The sequence below is a fragment of the Nestor notabilis genome, unplaced genomic scaffold (assembly GCF_000696875.1).
Source record: "Nestor notabilis isolate BGI_N333 unplaced genomic scaffold, ASM69687v1 scaffold9733, whole genome shotgun sequence".
In the NCBI taxonomy this organism is placed as follows: Eukaryota; Metazoa; Chordata; class Aves; order Psittaciformes; family Psittacidae; genus Nestor; species Nestor notabilis.
This window is the reverse complement of record NW_009922376.1, coordinates 35702-53416: the sequence shown is the minus strand read 5'-3', so window position 1 is coordinate 53416 and position 17715 is coordinate 35702. Positions and strand designations below refer to the sequence as shown.

At 36.6% G+C, this 17715-nt stretch overlaps 1 protein-coding gene across 1 annotated transcript in view; it reads left to right on the top strand.

Moving 5' to 3' along the window:
- Positions 1-686: 686 nt before the first annotated feature.
- Positions 687-17715, top strand: part of LACE1 (lactation elevated 1) — a gene marked incomplete at its 5' end in the record, with an annotated part of 42034 nt that continues 25005 nt past the window's right edge. Inside the window, 5 exons of the mRNA XM_010011582.1 lie at positions 687-738; positions 1345-1446; positions 2814-2944; positions 8252-8351; positions 11242-11300. Of these exons, the coding sequence (XP_010009884.1) occupies positions 687-738; positions 1345-1446; positions 2814-2944; positions 8252-8351; positions 11242-11300 (444 nt within the window). The remainder of the gene's footprint in view (positions 739-1344; positions 1447-2813; positions 2945-8251; positions 8352-11241; positions 11301-17715) is intronic.

The following is a 17715-nucleotide window of genomic DNA, read 5'->3' as shown; positions in this document are numbered from 1 at the left end:
TCATATGTCGTGAGTAATTATTAAGAGACTAAAAATTCTTCAGCAGTATTCATTCAAGATAAACATAACTCACTCAAAAAAAATTAATAAAATTAATAGGTACGTATTTTTACTGTGACTTCATTGATTTTAATCATGTTTAAACTAGAGATGATTCTGCATTTAAGATTCAGCGTGGAGAGAAAAGGGACCTACAATGCTCACTGGCTTTGCAGTACTGATTTTCTAATTCTTAGTGATTTATATCTTAAGAAGAGCTGCTTTAATAACTCTATAGTGTGTATATCTAGGAATACTACAATACTGCTTGATTTTATATCCTTTTTCCTAGGGCTGACTGTTCAAATGGCTTAATGAGGAAAAGGATTTGTTTCAATGATTGATGGATGGATTGGAAACATTTAATCTTTTCATATGTGTTGTGATAAAAAGGCATATATGCTAGGAGTGGGGATGGGGGTATTTTCATAATGACCTAAACAAAAAAACCCAGCCCAACCCAAACATTGCTCAAATACAGTGTTAAGATTGCTTACCAATTCTGAGATAAAGGTTTATTCAAGTTTACACTTTGCTAGCCAGTGCTACTTTGATAGTTAAGTGTAGCTTCTTTTTGTACCACAGCAATGTCCTTGCTTTTACTTTATGGCATGTTCATATTTATTCTTTTTCTTCTTGATTTGCAGTTCTTTGCAAAAAACACCCCTCCAAAAGGTCTTTATGTCTATGGAGATGTTGGTAAGTTTCAGTTGCATCAGTTCCAATAGAATTTTTTCAAAATGCATGTTTATTCAAATTCTGAAGTGTCTAAAAGCTTTATGCTTATGTAGCATTATTGCTTTAATGAATTTTCCAGGATTAGTTTTCTTCCACATTATGACGTTATTTAATATAGTTACACTCTGATGCTATAAACTGCTGGATTCGACTGCCTTACCATGTGTATATTTTTTCAGCTTTACTAGTATTTGAGGGGGCCATGGAAAGAATTTATATATTCTATGTGTAACAGTGCAGCATGAAAACATACTGGCTTTTCAGAAGGAAATACTAAAGGTGTTTCCTAGATGTGTATGGAGCCATTCGTGCAAACTTTGGTCCATCTCTTTATGGATCAAAGTTTTAAAATGGAAAAATAAAAATGCAGTTGTTCCAAGGTTTTGAACAGAAAATATAACTGTTCTTCACAAACAGTCTGGGTTTGTACTTTGTTCTGTGGAAGAGTATAGTTTCATTAGTTCAAAGCTAATGAACAGTCATTATTGTAATCAGTACATACTGTTCTTAAATTAACTACCTGTTGGGGTTTTTTTTTTTTTTTTTTTGATTGTTTTTTATGTGAAGGCACAGGAAAGACAATGGTGATGGACATGTTCTATTCTCACTTAGAAGTAGAAAAGAAAAAGAGAGTCCATTTTCATGGCTTCATGCTAGATGTGCATCAGAGTAAGTGCTGACACAGGTATTTATAAGAATTTTATGAAATACAATATTTATAAAAAAGTCTGTCTCATTCTCATATTCACATTAATCATCGTAACTTTAAGTATTTAAGCAAAAAAAGTAAAAAATAAAAGAAGTTGAAGGATTTTAGCACATTCTGTTACATCAGAGTAGATACTAATTGCGTATTATTTCTCAAGTATCTTTTCTTAAAGATTTCTTTATACTTGACTGTATAGAAAACTTGGGTGTATATTTAGGATTAAATCCTTAATTAAAAGTTTTCCAGTTACCAGTTATCTTACATGCAATCCAGAGAAGGCAATTGCTAAAACTGAAACAGTAAAGGTTAAATTCAATCAGCATTTTGAATAAGCAATAACTAAAATCAGGTGTAAATGCCCAGGTGAATGAGAGCTGTTCTGATTGGCAAACTTAATACTATCATCTGTAATTTAGAAGAAAAAAATAATAGAAGGAAGTTTATCTTCAGTTTCAGAAATTTTTTCTGACAAGGCAAATAAGGCACTTCATTTTGACTGAGATACTGGTATAGATATTTTAAAATTTGGCTCTTTATCTAAATTTTATGACCTTAAAATGCTGTGAAATTGTTAAATAATGCTGTAATTTAGAGCTGTTGCAACAGTTACATTTTTCTTGGGACGTGTAAACAACTTCTGCCATGTTTAGTGCCCACTGATATCATTTTTGGGTTACTGTTGAGGTTTTCTGTTTCTATTCTCATTTATGCTTAATCTTAACAAAGGTAGCTTCTTACTGCAGGATCTTTGTTTTCAAAATGTTTTTTTTATAGTCAGATGGCATACAATCCATGAGACAGTAAAGTATGGATGCAATAATCTTACTTTGTGCCAATATTATCATCTTTACATTTTAAGATATAACTGTGTTGCTGTGTCTGAGGTTTTTTAACTAAATGCATTCTAAGTATACCTTCAGGGCATGCAATGCACAGAGCTGTGCCACTGATTTGTAAACACTGTAAGGGTTTTTCACTGAGAGAAAATTAATACAGAAAATGCCAAATTACAAAGTGAAACTGAAACTAAGGTCATGAATTGGGGCAAGATAAAACTGTAATTTATATCAGTTTTTAAAAGATAAAGTATAGCATGAAAGGATTTTTGTTTTACATTTTTCTAAACAAGAAAATATGAATCACAGAATTATGTGAGCTTCTAATAGTTGCCTGGATGTCATTGAAAACTGTTTTCCTCTCTTGAAATTGGACTAAATTTGAAGCTTTCCTGGTTTTACTGGTGTAGGTTACTTTTTATTTGGTAGCTATCTAGTCTCCCTATCTTAGAAAATGAAATAAGAAATACTTGTCTGTTTCATTAACTCAGGAATACATCGCCTTAAGCAGAGCTTGCCAAAAAGAAAGGCAGGATTTATGGCCAAGTCATATGACCCAATTGCACCAGTAGCAGAGGAAATAAGTGAAGAGGCTGCTCTCTTATGTTTTGATGAATTTCAGGTAAAAAATACGAGATTATTGCTTCATTTCAAGGGAAACTTCATAAAATTACTTTTGATCTTAAAATATGGCACTTGTTACTGCTAGTATGGTATTTGAATCACTGGCCAGTAGTGAACTGTAGAAGTTACTTCACAGTCTTGAAGATTGTGGTGGTTTGTTTTTGGGGGGTTTGTTTTGTTTTGGTTTTTCTTTCCCAGGAGATAAGATGTAAGTTGGTGGTATAGTGCCCTTATACTGCTTTCTTTCACCAGTCTAGTTACTGGTCATACAAGTGGATATTAGAGTTTGGTGAGAGGCTTATGACTGCTTCAGGACAGGGACTATCATCCTGTACTAAGCCTGTATAATGCCCAGGAAAGTAGCTGCCTGATACTTGTTTGGCATGTCTGGTCTTCGCTGTACTTCATATAATGCAACAAAATTGTCTCAGTGTGATTAAGGACGTGGAAATAACACATCAAATTCAACCTAAATTCTTTCCTAGATTTATTGGAGCCTTTGGCGTGGCAGTGCCAGATTATATAAACATAACTAACATCATAAGAAACTTTTATTGAATTATATGTGAAGATTAAAAATAAACTCATAAGATGACCTTTGCCCACGCTAACTTGTTTCTTCATTTGTTTTGCACAGCTTGTGAATTTTGTTTTAAGGGCATGTCACAAATTTAAGTGTATAAATTGCTTTGTAAGATTTTTAGAAGAGAGGTTAAAGAGGTATTTGGTATCTCTCATCAGCTGAGATTTTTTTTAATGCAGAGAGAAAATGCAGAGCAACGTAAAACCAGATCTGTGTTAGTTCTTAAATCACCAACTGTGAGTTGTCTGTGTTATGCTCTTAAATTAATACATTCCTGAAATGGGCAGAGCAATTTATATCTGCTAGCTATTATTTTACAAGCCTGTGCACCTGAGAAAATGACCGTTTTATGATCAGCTCCAATGAGGGGGATTTTTATAGCTGTAAAGAAGTAGGTGTTATTGTTTCAAGTTACTTCTGCAGTTTTCAACAAGGGGTAGTTCTTTGATCTAAGGTTTCAGAATGTGAGGAGCTGCTTGATCATTTAAATTGCACTTTATCTAGTGAATATGAATGCTGGGTTTCCAAAACTTGCAGTATAAAATCTAACTACAGAGACCGTTGCATTTACACTACAAAGAAATGGGAAGGTTGGAGAGGACAGGGAGGAGTGTTAATTGTCATGATATCATATATTCATGTGGTAGGTAGAGGCATCTTTGCTGTACCATGTGTTAGTGTAGGTACATGGTTTTACGTATAAATGCCCACTGCTTTCCTACCCTGGTGTTGCTGTGTTTCCAGACTGTCATGTTTCCACGTTTTAAGGGGAACAGAGTCTGGTATTTTGTGATTCCAAATTGATTGCCTGCTCCCTCTGCTGACTTGCTTGAGGTACATCAATCACTTCAGTTGTAAAAATTACCTGTTTTTTCTCATGTGTCGTAGCTGGGAAAGAACTGTACTCTAAAATGTGTATCTTAGACTTTGTATTCTTATGTGAATTTTTAAAAGCTACTTGTTCTGGGTGTAATGTCCTAAATTCACAGATTTCTGAACAGCTAGATTTCTTGACTGGTTTTCTGTAGCACGGAATGCTATGCAGGCTTTGCCTGCTGAAGAGGTGTCCCAGCTTACTGAAATTTTGCAGAAGGCACTGAATTTGGGATTCTTTCTGCTTTCTGGGAAACTTTCTGCTTAAATAGCCATAAGGTAGTGCAGTGACTGGAAAACCAGCTTACATGGTGACACAATTTACATTGTTAATAAGGAACCATATCCGATTCAGATGTTTGCAGCTCATTTCCCCAGTGGAGGTAATGGCTAGGTTTCACCGCAATATTCAGTACTCAGCATTAAAGAGTTAGATTAAAAGAAAACTGTAAGGAACTGGAGACTCGAAACATACACAGCTCTAACTTGCAGACTAAGCTACTGTCTGTTTTGACAGACGGGAGATCAAGTTGGGTCTCTATGACTTCGACAAAATACTGGTGTAGAGGAAACATCAGAAAATGATTGAGATTTGCTTTAAACCCTTCAGGTTGCTTTGCAATAACTGGAAGGGAAAAAAAAAGGACAATGAGCTGAAAACATTTATTTGTTTGTTTATCTTAAGATCAGGCACATGGATGAGTGATACTGTAACAGGGACAGCAAAAAGTATTGTTAATGTTCGTATTTCAGAGGAAACAGAATGCAGAACTTCAAAAGACAAAAGCATTGCTGAGGCTGCACATTCCTCTTTGACAGTGGGCTAAAGCTAAACAGAAGTACTCTGAAGTGAATCTTCTTGCAAAGTCTAGAGGAATGTTGATGAATTGCCATAGAAAAATATTTTGGTACTTTTAAAAGTAGTTTTTTGTGCTCCAAAATACTGCATTAAAACCTCACCCAACTATTTCTAAAGTGTTTCTTTCTGCAAATACTCTCTGATGGCACTAAGCTTCTGAGTGTGTCCATTCTGAAGCAGGTATTTTGTCAGCATTTGCCTAACCCACAGGCTGTCAGGTTATTAAAGGATTGCTGCTTATTACTGATCTTTGTCATACGGTTTATTGCCAATATGAAAGTATTTTTTAAATCACAAGTCTTATACCATTCTAAAAATCTGTACTTGTTTTGTAGAAAAATCCATAGAATTTAAGCCATTTTTAATTCTAACTTTGATTTTTCAGAATACAGAGGTTGGCCATGAGAAGAGCCTAGTTATTGCTTAGCAATCAAATAACTATACACAGATAATTAGAAGCTCCAATTTCAGTGTGTGACTCTAACCTGTGTTCGTTTTATTGATAACGAAAACAGAATCCCTGCTTCTTGGTAAGCTGAATGATATACAGTCTTAGTCTTTATATACCATCAATACTTAAAGCAAACTACGATTTAGGGAGTTTTTACTAACCTGTATGCTATTAAAAGCCTCTAATAAAAATTAGTCTCTTATTTTTGTGCTAATACTAATTGCTTGTAATACATGCTTATGTTTGTCATTCATTACGTGGAACTGTACCAATCAGTGGCTGACTGAGTCTCAGACACTTACACATGTAAATTAACTATTAGTCTAGTGGGTTTTTCTTTTTTTAATCTTTTTTTTTTTTTTTAACATGAGTCATAATGGAAAGCAGCACTAGGTCGTAAAAATCTTTTCTCTTAAATGCTAATGAAATTTCTTCATTCTCTGCATTAGCAGGCTCTCTTTATTGGTAATTTGTAGCTCTGCTTTTGTTCTCTTTTGCAATGAATGCTGGATACAGTGAAAAACATGAGAAATGACAATGCTGTAGTAACTGTCTTCTACCTGCTTTACTTTGTAGAAATTTTCTCTTTCCCAAGCTGTATTAGAAACAAGAGCTCATATTTGCATCCTGGGTCTGAAAATGGCTCTTGCTTTTTGACAGAACTTTGGAGAGGTTTGGGGTTTTGTTTTTTTTTTAATGAAGTTGAAAACATCAGAATTCCACATCAAATTACGGTTCTAGTTAATAAGAGAATGTTATTAATGCTTTTCTTTTATGTGAGGACTAATAATCTTTCCCTCCCTATTTTCTGAGCGTAGCATGCCCTACAGGATTTTTAAACAAAAAAGTTTGGAACAAAATGGCTTACAGAATGCACTTTTAAGACTTGGTTATTACCTTTGCTTTGTGATACAAGAAATCCAGTTACCCCTAAAATGCATATGTATATTGATTCCCTATGTGTCTTGTTTTTTAGGAACTGGGAAAGTTCCTTAATTTTAGTATTCAGAAGAAATAAATTATAAGCAGATGTGTTAGATGTATACTATAATAGTGAACTACTACACGCTTTTTGGAATATTGGATCTTAGTGATCACTGATATGCAAATCTGAGGGGTATGTTACTGATTGTGTAAAAGTTTGGTTTTGAAAAAAAGAAAAAATAATCCATATTAATGTATTGCATGGAACAAATTGGAAGAAATCATTGCATGAGCTGATGTTTACATATGGTTCCTTGTGAACCTGATTGCTTCCAAACTGGCCGTCAAATGTAACCTAAATCTTTTACTGTCTTTAGTGTAGAATGAATTAATTTTTTTTGCTGGCCAGAGAGGTCATTTAGCAGTGGGGAATGATAGGGGGTGGGTTGGTGGTGGAGTAGGGGAAAAAGAATAACACTGGTTAGTAGGTGTATTACTATCACAACATACACATGTAAACTGCAGAAAGCATAGCAGCCTATCAGTCTGCTGGGCAATGAGTGCATATAGCTCTCGGCATGCCACCACTGTTTTATCTCCTCAGAACTGGGGTCTGTTTTGGTAAGTCAAAATTCAACAAGTGTCTAGATAATAATCAGGGAGAATGCAGAAGAAACAAGTGTAACAATAGTAGAAATGGCTTACTTAAGTTTGCTGATCTCCACTGGGGAACTCCTGTAAAATACAAGTTGCTGTTGTAACAATGGGATTTTCAGTGACAAATTTTTTTTTTACAGAGTGCTTTCTGTCTCTTTTTATTTCTTGGTACCATAAAGCAAGTTCTTTAAGCTAAACTTAGATACTTAAAGAAATTTTACTTTTGGCTTATTTTTTCCCTCCTCGTGTTCCGCCTTTTTTTTTTTTTTTTTTTTTCTTCTTCTTGTTTTGTGCCTGAAGGTTAGAAGAGGCTGACTGTGCTGGAAGTGACTGCCTGCCTTTTGATTATTCATGGACAGTAATAGAAGGCACTTAAAAAGAACAATGAAATTGCTTATTTTTGTGATGGGCCATCTGTTGAATTGTTTTTTGCAACAATCACACAATAGTATCTATGTCATATCATTCTATTTTCAACAGCAGCTGATTATGTATAGTTGGCTACTTGTCTTTATTTCTGAAGTCCCATGACCATTTAAATTCACCTCTGCAAACCTTTGCCTCAAAGGTAATAGAAATGTAAAACAGCCGGTGTGTATTTTCTTTCTGTATTCCGTTTTTGTTTCATGTTGTTTCTTATTAATTAGGCCTCTTAAATGTTTAGGTCTGATTTCTCTGTCTCCCACCTGTAGTTTTATAATAGAAGTTAACATGGAATCATTTAGCAATTGGTAAAGAAATGGTGGAGTTCTGCAATAAAGAGCAGGCAAGTTTTGAAAGACTGTGGTACATTCACTGCTTATTAATTATCCCTTTTATTTTTTCTCACCAAGCAATAATTAGAATCTTTCTCCATGGCTTTCACTAACAAGCATTTTTCCTAGCTACAAAGCCACTTGCAGATCTATTTGCGGCAGAAGCTGAAAGCAAGATAAAACAAATGTGTTGTCTTCTACAGGTCACTGACATTGCTGATGCCATGATTCTGAAGCAGCTTTTTGAAAATCTGTTCCAAAATGGGGTTGTCGTTGTGGCAACATCTAACAGGCCTCCAGAAGGTAAAACAAACATGCTACTAGTATTATCCAAATACAGTGAATCTCAGTAACTTGCAAAACAATTGTATTGAAGTCAATACAGTGTTTAATACTAATAAACTCTCTGGTCTGCAAGAATCTAAGATATTCCAATTTGTCCCGTTTTTTCGTGTTCTTAAGGAAGAAAGGTTTTTCACTAAGTGATATTCCTCCCTTCTCTCCAACTCAAGGTGTTCCCCCCTCCCAGGTGCCCCCAAATCCTTCTGTGTTTTCTGATCTTCTTTACCCAAACCAGAGGAAGGGTATTTGGGGACAGGGGAGTTGAGGAGGAGTGAAATATTGCCTCTGTTTTGAATGTATTCCAGGACAGGAAAAGATCATATTCTGCAAAAGACAGGGTAAATGAGAAGTACGTTCTTTCCTCGTTTCCAACTCGGAAACTCGCAGACTTGATCCACCAGCTTAAAGGAGAACCCTTTATCAAGAGGTCACACTCCCAGCCTCGTTTGAGATCGCTCACTGGGAATTACTTAGGTGGAGAGTTGTTTCCATTGCTAACTATATTTTTAGATAGAGGGTAACTAGCTGGGTAGATCCTTCTCCAAAGTCCCGAAATCTGTATGGTTTTTAACCAAGCAGTAGTTGTATTTTTTTGTATAGGAGAAAAGGGTTTGCTATAGAGTAGTATGATTTCTGGGCAACTTTTGCAACACTTTAGATTGATTAATTTCAAATGTTTGCAAAAAATACTGAAGAGTTGCAGTATTAACTGTAACTACCAGTTAATTTTTCTATCCAAATTGAGTAAGAGAATAGTTAGATTTACAATGCACTCTTGCCTGAGAGAGAGAGAAGAAAACGCTCATGTTTTTACTAGAGGAGGAAGTAATTCCTCATTGGTTTAATTTCCTTGTTTAAGCAAACAAGATGAAATCATAACTACTGTAGTTGAGTTAACTACAGATAAACTGGATGCTGGTGCCGTACTCAGTTCAGAGCCATCCTTGTTTTTTGAAGCACTACTCTTTAAAGTTCAGGGGAGATTTTTTTTATCTTAACTTGGGGTTTGTATCTCACTTACTGAACTGAGATGTCAGTCTGTGACCATTATCATCATACAGGGTTGGGGGGTTTTTTAATACGTATTAAGTCACTGTGTCAACCTGAAAGACATCCACTTGTACTAGCTACCCAACAGAGGATGTCAAGAATGGTGTCTCCACAACTAACCTATGTTGCAGTTCAGATGTTGGTCAATGCCTGTCTCTTATTTTCTTCTCACTACTCCTACATGCTCACTGTGTGTGTCTGAAATCCTACTGCAGGAAGGAGAGTTGGGTTAGTGTAGTGTGCTGCATCAAGGTTTAAGACTGAATTAATTTGTTTCGTGTGGATACAAAGGGGAACTGTGGCTTTTTCATTAGAGAGCTGATGTACCCAGCTGCTGACCATTAGTGATACACTTAACCGTATTAAACTTCCTCCCCAAGGGAATATGAGGGGAAATACTGAGGTGCAGTGTTTGTTGAATCCTGGCTTCATTTCTTCACTGAAATTACTGCTTGTTTTTCTCATCCTTACAAAACAGAGACATAGTACAAAACAGCCTTATTTTCTAGAAGAACTAACAGAAGTAGCTGTCTTGCCGTGCTGTTACATGTTCAGTGATTTTTGCAAGCAAATATGCAATTGATTGGTTTTTAAACAAATGTATAGCTATCATGATGTGCAGAATTATGAATGAGAATAATACATGGCTTCATGCAATTTTGTTAGTAATTAGGGTGTGGAATCACCTTCACTGATAATTTTCCTAAATGTTTCTGTGTGCATATCTAGTTTTGTGAAAACCATTTTGTAGGTGTCTTGTTGGTTTCTCATGCATCCTGTGTCTTCTGTCCACCATGAAGTATTGGTAGAGCATAAAAACTTTAGCCTAGTTGTAGCCTTTAGGCAGTACAGGGAATATAGCTGGTATTAATAACCTGGTGTTGTCTTTGTGGGGAATTTTGGTGACGTCTCAGCTGAGTGCCTTTATTCTTTTATTTATTCCTTCAGTCAGTCATAGGTGCTGTATTGCCTTCTTATAAGGCTTCCTAATACCAATGAAACAGAGCAACCCATCATAGCTTTGAAGTGATAACATTTTCAAAGAAGCTGTTCTGTTATGAACCTGTTGGGCAGTTGGATAGTTTCCAGAGAAGAAGTGTATACTCTATAAAATGCTGCTTTGTGGTTTGTTTTTATTAATTTGTATTTTCTTTGAGTGTGGATCTGCATTTTGTTATGTAATATAATATATTTTTTAATTCATTGTTATCTTTAGTAACTTTGCATAAGTTTACATATTAATTTAATTTTCTTTTGATTTTTTTTTTGGCCTTAGAGATGACCCTTTTTCTCACTTCGGAAAATGAGGTGTGCCTGGCAGAATTGCTAGAAGATAGAGTGTACTAGAATACACTGAATAAGAATGATGCAAACTTTGGAAACTCAAATAGTGTATTTTTAGTTGACATTGGGTTTTTCCCCTCTGCCAAACACTTGGGACTTAGCAGTTGCATAGTTTTGACCTTATAATCATACCTATGTATACGCAGCATTACAAATCTTTTTTATGTCCTTCTTTAAAACAGATGCCAGTCTTATTTTTTTGCTAAAATCAGTTATTTGTCAATAGAGACTTAAGTCATCTTTCATTTGCTGCCTTTTTCTCAGGATGTTCCATTCTTCCTTAAGAATGTACTGAATTTTCATACAGCAAAAAAAAGATATCAAATTCAGCTCTCCTGTTCTGCCTTTTGTTCCTTCTCTCTCTAGCAACACTGAGTTTTATTTGCCAGACTGAAAGACAAGCTGACATTGTTATTAAGAGTAAGTAGCAAAATGGCACTGATTTCCTTTCTTTCAGATCTCTATAAAAATGGTCTTCAGAGGGCTAATTTTGTACCATTCATTGCTGTGCTGAAGGTAAGGAGAGTCACTTGTTAAATGCTTTTCAATTTTGCCTCCTGTATTAATAAATTAGAGTTTTGTACAGGATTGCTTTGATACTAGTTTCCAGATAAGGTGCATATGCTTTAACTGTTTGGGATGAAAATAATTTAAGGTAAGGCAAAAAGAATTCTTTCTCTCTAGAATTAACATGTTTTGAAAGCTGGACGGTTTTAGTATGACAGAAAGTTACCTTTTTGACTAAGGTAGCAGAATACGTTTGGACAAGACTTTCTTACTGGTGTGCATATGCCGTGTAATACAGTATTCCTCTAACAGTTAACACTGCGTTGTACTTGTGGACATCTTACATTTATTATGCTACAAAACCTGGTGTTCTGTTGGTGTAAAGAAAGTAGTGCTTGGTTTTTACCCCTCAATTACCTTGTTTCTGGGTCTTTGTCATGTGTAAGTGGTTTTCTGAATGGGTATTTGTGAGGTTTCACATAGTGTTCAACAAGTAGCAGTTCTGAGCAATCTTCCTGGAGTCCACTTAGTGTCTTCTCTGCCTTTAGCTCACTCCAAGCCGTGTGTGTCTGTGGTAGTGCCAGTCTCATCTAACCTGTTCCCTGACAGTGGCTTTGACAACTTGGACTACTCCTGTCTTAGTTTTCTCTGGGCTCAGATCCTCCTGCAGGGCTTTTGTTCAGTGTTTAGCGGGGGTGAATGAGTGGATTGGTTTTGTTTGTTTGTTTGGGAAATTAACTTCTATGGTCATAAGTCTTAAAATAAGGCTTTAGGGCTAAAAGTAGTTCAAGTTCAGCACAGGAGCTTTAAATTCCTTTAAAATTCTTGGAAACATGGGCTGAATGGAAAGTATTTACAGTACATTTCTGTGACGAGATGCTCCACTTGAAATAGATTTCAGGCTGTTTCCATTCCTCATACATGGAATGCATAGTTACCAGATACCCTGGTAACTGCTATATAAAAAACTTCCCCTGTCTTCAAATGATGTAAAGAAATGGTTTATTTCCTAGATTTAGAGTTATCCATGTTCATCCTGAATTTTGTTGTTGATTTTATTCAGACAATATAATTCCAGTCTCTGTATTTGGGTTCTTATTTCTTACAAAGACAACTACAAACCAATTTCTGTTAAATAAGCAAAAAGTGAAACAGTGCTCTATGGAAAATACAGTTACCTTGCAAAGTTTGTCTGTATTGGTTTTCTAGGTGGTAGATTACTGCGGACAAGTGGTCGCTGAATGCCTGCAGTGGGAGGTGCAATTGATAAATTCCACTTTTTAGGGCCATGAAAAGCATCCTCCAGCTGGTAGCCACAGAAGAGCTTCAGGTTTGTGTAGCTGGGCAGGCCTGTAAGACTACTGGCAACATTTCCTGCCCAATGTCTGTCCCCTGCCCAATTCTGAACCTATCCCAGTGTTCTGATCTTTTGAAATCCTAAATAGTGTGAGGTCTAATTTTTTAGTGATTCCTTGATTCTGTAACTTAAGGGGGTAGTTTTCGTAAGCAGGAAAAAGCTCTCAATTGTCAGTTCATTGTTGTGGATAAAATTCTTTGGGAATTCTTTATAGGAGGGCTTAGTTTCTGCAACAGATAAGAGTGCTTCTTCAGTTCATGAAATTTTACAAAGATAGAGCTTTACAGAGATAAGTATTAGGGAGGAAAATCTTTTAATTCCATAATTGCAATTAGATTCAGTCCTTTCTGATTGCGCTTTTAATCTTGTAGGATTTCTTACTGAGCATTATAAAGTGCATGGAACTCCTAAGTGATTCTTTTTATTTTTTTTTATTTAATAAAGGCAGTTCTTTAAAAAAAAAAAAAAAAACCCACAAAAAAAACCCAAACCCAAAACCCAGTCACTGCTCACTGTTACTTTGTTCAAGTGCTCAGAGCAGAAATATTCAAAAATTGTTGATCTAAACCAATAAGAAATATAAACATTTTCTAAACGTTTTAAAACTGGTTTACAAATAAAGCTATGTTTCTTAGAATTATGGAATCATAGAATCATCTAGGTTGGAAAGAACTTTAAGATCACTGAGTCCAATCATTAACCTAGCACTGGCAAGTGCACCACGAAACCATGTCCTTAAGTGTCACATCTACATGTCTTAAATCCCTCCAGGGATGGTGACTCCAGCACTGCCCTGGGCAGCCTGTTCCAGTGCTTAACAACCCTTTTGGTAAAGAAATGTTTCCTAATATCCAGTCTAAATCTCCTCTGGCACAACTTGAGGCCATTTCCTCTAGTCCTATCACTTGTTACTTGGGAGAAGAGAAAAGCCTCCTCCTCACTACAACCTCCTTTCAGGTCCCCCTTAAGCCACCTTTTCTCCAGACTAAACCCCAGTTCCCTCACCTGTTCTTCAGAGGACTTGTGCTCTAGACCCTTCACCAGCTTCGTTGCTCTTCTCTGGATGTGCTCCAGCAGCTCAATATCTCTCTTGTAGCGAGGGGCCCAGAGCTGAACACAGGATTTGAGGTGTGGCCTCACCAGTGCTGAGTACAAAGGTACAATAACTTCCCTGGCCCTGCTGGCTATGCTATTTCTGATACAGGTCAGGAGGCTGTTGGCTTTCTTGGCAGCCTGGGCACACACTGGGTCATGTTCAGCAGCCATCAGTCAGCACTGCGCAGGTCCTTTTCTGCCAAGCAGCTTTCCAGCCGCTCTGTCCCAAGCCTGTAGCATTTCATGGGGTTGTTGTGACCCAGGTGCAGGACCCAGCCCTTTGCCTTGTTGAACCTCATACTATTGGCCACAGCCCATTGATCCAGCCTGCGTAGATCCCTCTGTAGAGCCTTCCTACCCTCCAGCAGATCAACACGTCCGCACATCTCACTCATTTTTAACAACTTGATGTAATAACTGAGGTGAGGCTCTTAAAAAAAAAAAAAAAAAAAAAAAAAAAAAAAAAAAAAAAGAGAGAGAGAGAAAGCACACTTTAATTTACTGGTTTGCACTAATTTTGGCACATTTTAGTTTATGCAGATATTTAATGAAGACGTCTACCATTGACTGTTCTGGAATCCTGATTCTAATTCAGTGGCTAGTTCCAATGCTTCATTCTCTGGGCAAGCTCCTTAAACTGTTTGTTGTGTAGAGTCTATAGCTTAAATGAGTGGTTCTTGAGTTTCCAAAGATTTCCTAGAACCTTAGCATGAAGTTTTAAAACATCAAGCTGAGTCAAAATGCTAAATATGTAACTTCCACATTTTGTCAGGTTTTCTTGCAGTAAACCTGCATTGCACTAAATTCTAATCAAAGGCTGGGAAGTTTTAGAGCTTTTCATATCCTGAGTATACCTTTTAAAGGTACAGTTCTAAAATAAAATGTTTGGCTTTGACTGACTGCATTTTGCATACAATCAACCAAAACCCTGTTGTCAGTAGGACATGAGATTACTGTAAGCTTTCTGTAGTGAACTTTTTTTTTCTTCTGCTGTTAGAGACCAAGTCATTATTTATTTTAAAACTATTCAGTTAAAAAGACTCTTAACCATAAGCATTGTACACTCATCTCAAATAGAAAGCAGTGTATTTTTATACACTCTATTGTTCACTGTATTTCTCAAAATAGACTAGTGATAATTTATTGCCATTGTTGCCTGCTCTGGTTTTAATTAAAATATACCCTTTCTTACAAAGCAAGAAATGGAGGAATTTAAAAATATTTTCACTTTTCAATAACTTAGTTCAAATATGTGAAAAATACTTGTTTAAATCATTTACAGCTGTCCCGAGGGAAATTGTGGGAGTTAGTTTGTACAAAGGCATTTGGTAGATATAAAATGTCTTTGATGGTGCAGTCAGCTTTTGTCCAACCACCTGTGTGAGAAATGCAGGGATTTGTTGATTGGCGGATCTGCCTCTTTCCCCCCCTTCTCACTCCTCCCCCCCAAAAAAGTCATCTCCTTGATGAAATTGATTTGTCAGTTTGTTCCAGTCTAATGGTGTGATAGTCCAGCAGCTTTCAGTATGTTGAATAGTTAAAACCTGCTTTTGAGGTCAGTGTCAGCCACTCTGACCCCTGTGAACTGTCACCTGAGTCAGAATTGCAGGGATTAGGCCTTTGATATTGTGATGGCTTTGCCTATCAATTGACTTTTTCATTACTGAAGATGTTGGGCCTTTTGTTTCCCTTCTTAGTATGTAACCAAGCAAACTCCTAAGTAGAAGGAGCGTTTGTTCTTGTTCTCTCTCTCTGCAAGTAATAGAAGTACTCATCTTTTGTGAAGTGTACCTAATTAAACACAGAAAAAGTAAAAATAAAAAATACAGCATGATTGCAAGTATTTTTTGCTAAACATCAGTATAATTTCTGGGTAATTTCAGTTTGACAAATTTGTGAGTGTCAACTAACAAAATGTTGTATACAGAAAGCAAGGTGTCAGATTAGAAGCTACCAGTGCTTTCTGCATTCAGCCTTCTAAGCCTGTGTGTGTGTGTGTGTGTTAAATTTAAACCCAAGGGTTATTTGAATTCTGTAGTTTAGAGCACTTAACTGTTAATATTTTATAATGTACCTATTGCCTTAGTGCATTCACTAGATTTTAAGCTGTTTGGTTTGCCTACCTTCTATGTCTGTCTTGCATGTGCTTGCTTCTAGACAATTTATTTAGGTGCAGATCAAAACTTTATTGTAGGGTAAAATAGTTGCTCAGTGTTGGGCTCCCTGCCTTCTCACTGCTTTTGATTGTTAGGATTTCCTGAGTTCGTGCTTGGTTTGGTTACTCCTTGATTAAAATGAATAAATCAAAGCATATTGTAGTTTCCTGCTGTATCAGGGTAAATTAGTCTAATTACACGTGGCAGTTTTATTTGCTTGTGATGTAATGCGAAATGAGGTCCTGCCTCCCCCCCCAAAGCCTGAGCCAATTAATAAAGCTTTTAAGCTCTTTGTCACAGGCCACCGTGGAGGTCTGCAGAGAAGAACTTTAATCCAATAAACATTTCATTTAGATCATGAAAAGAAAGCATGAGAAGAAGCTCCTACAAGAGGGGGTGTTTCCAGCAATTCTATCCACGAAGAGATGTGAGGAATTTGCCAAATTAACCAAGAGGCCTTCATATTTAACACATAAATGTGTCAAAACTAATAATAGAATAATTTAATTTGAGTTGAACCTTATATTGTTAAAATTCTAAAAAGCCACAACTCTTTTCTTCAAAGACTTTACTGTTGAGTTGGATGGACAGGGCAAGGGGAGGTTGTGAGAAACCCAGATAGCAAATAGCACTGGCCGAAGCTGGTGGAAAAGGGGGGGGGGGGGGAAGGAATAGATAATTAGGTGTAATTAGTGTGTATGAATTGTTGTCTCCCTGCCCTTGGCTTGAATAAATTTCAGAGAAAAAAAACCCTAGTGGTGAAACCGCTTTGATGTAAGAAGAGTCATTGTGGTTTGGCAGCATAAAGGCAGTGTTTTATACTTCTTACATAATGGTTGTGATACAGAAAGAGTGAATGGACCCTGCACCCCCAGCCTGCTTTACAGCAAGGACTTTTGGATTCCCTTGAAACAAAATGCATCAGAAGTTGGTAATGAGGCAGTGGACCTCATCAGAGCTAAGCGTAAGCCATCTTTAGCCTTTGTTTAGATCTTAATCGAATTTTTTTTCATTCTGGGAAATCCAGTTTTGTAAATCAATACTACTTTTTTTTTTCCCCCCTGCCTGCCAACAGTTCTGGCAGGAGCAAAGGCTAATACTGGGGGAAGAAATACAAATCAAATGTTAAAAAGAAAAACAACAGCTAAAAAGGAATCTAGACAAATAACTTCGTCCAGGGTATAATTCCAACGCAGTGCATGTATTCGGGGTCTATTTGACCCTTAGCTTACGAAACACCATGTTAAAAATTCAGGGTGAACTCTTGGCATTTGTTTTTCCCAGAACACCACAGCTTGTTTATGAGGAGACTGAAAGTTACAGTTGTATGGGTTCTTTAGCAAAACTGAATGTTACGCAGTGGTTTGTGTGTTGGTTTTGGTTTGCTTGCTTGGTTTTTTATTATTACTTTGCAAGGCAGAATTTTTCCTGAGGGATGTCAAACGGGGAGAACTGTTCGGTGTAATTCTTATTGCATAAAAGTTGACTGTGCCGTTCTTCTGCTCCCTGACCGGAGAAAGGAGAGCCTGCTTGTCTCCTACCCAGCACAGCCACATCTGTACCTCCTGAATTCTTTCACTTTTGCCTGGAGATCTGAAATACTATTCACACAACAGTACATTTTAAGAGTCTCTGTCTTTATTCATGCACCATTATTTTACAAGTTAATTGTCTATTTTTCCTCTTCTTAGGGGGTAGCTGATTTGTAGCTAGACATTAAAATAAGTTATTGAAAAGTTGTACAATAGATCGTATGTTCCTTGTGGTAGCAAGAATAGTGGGGGTTCTTAGTCATTAAAGTTTTGAAGGCTGCAGT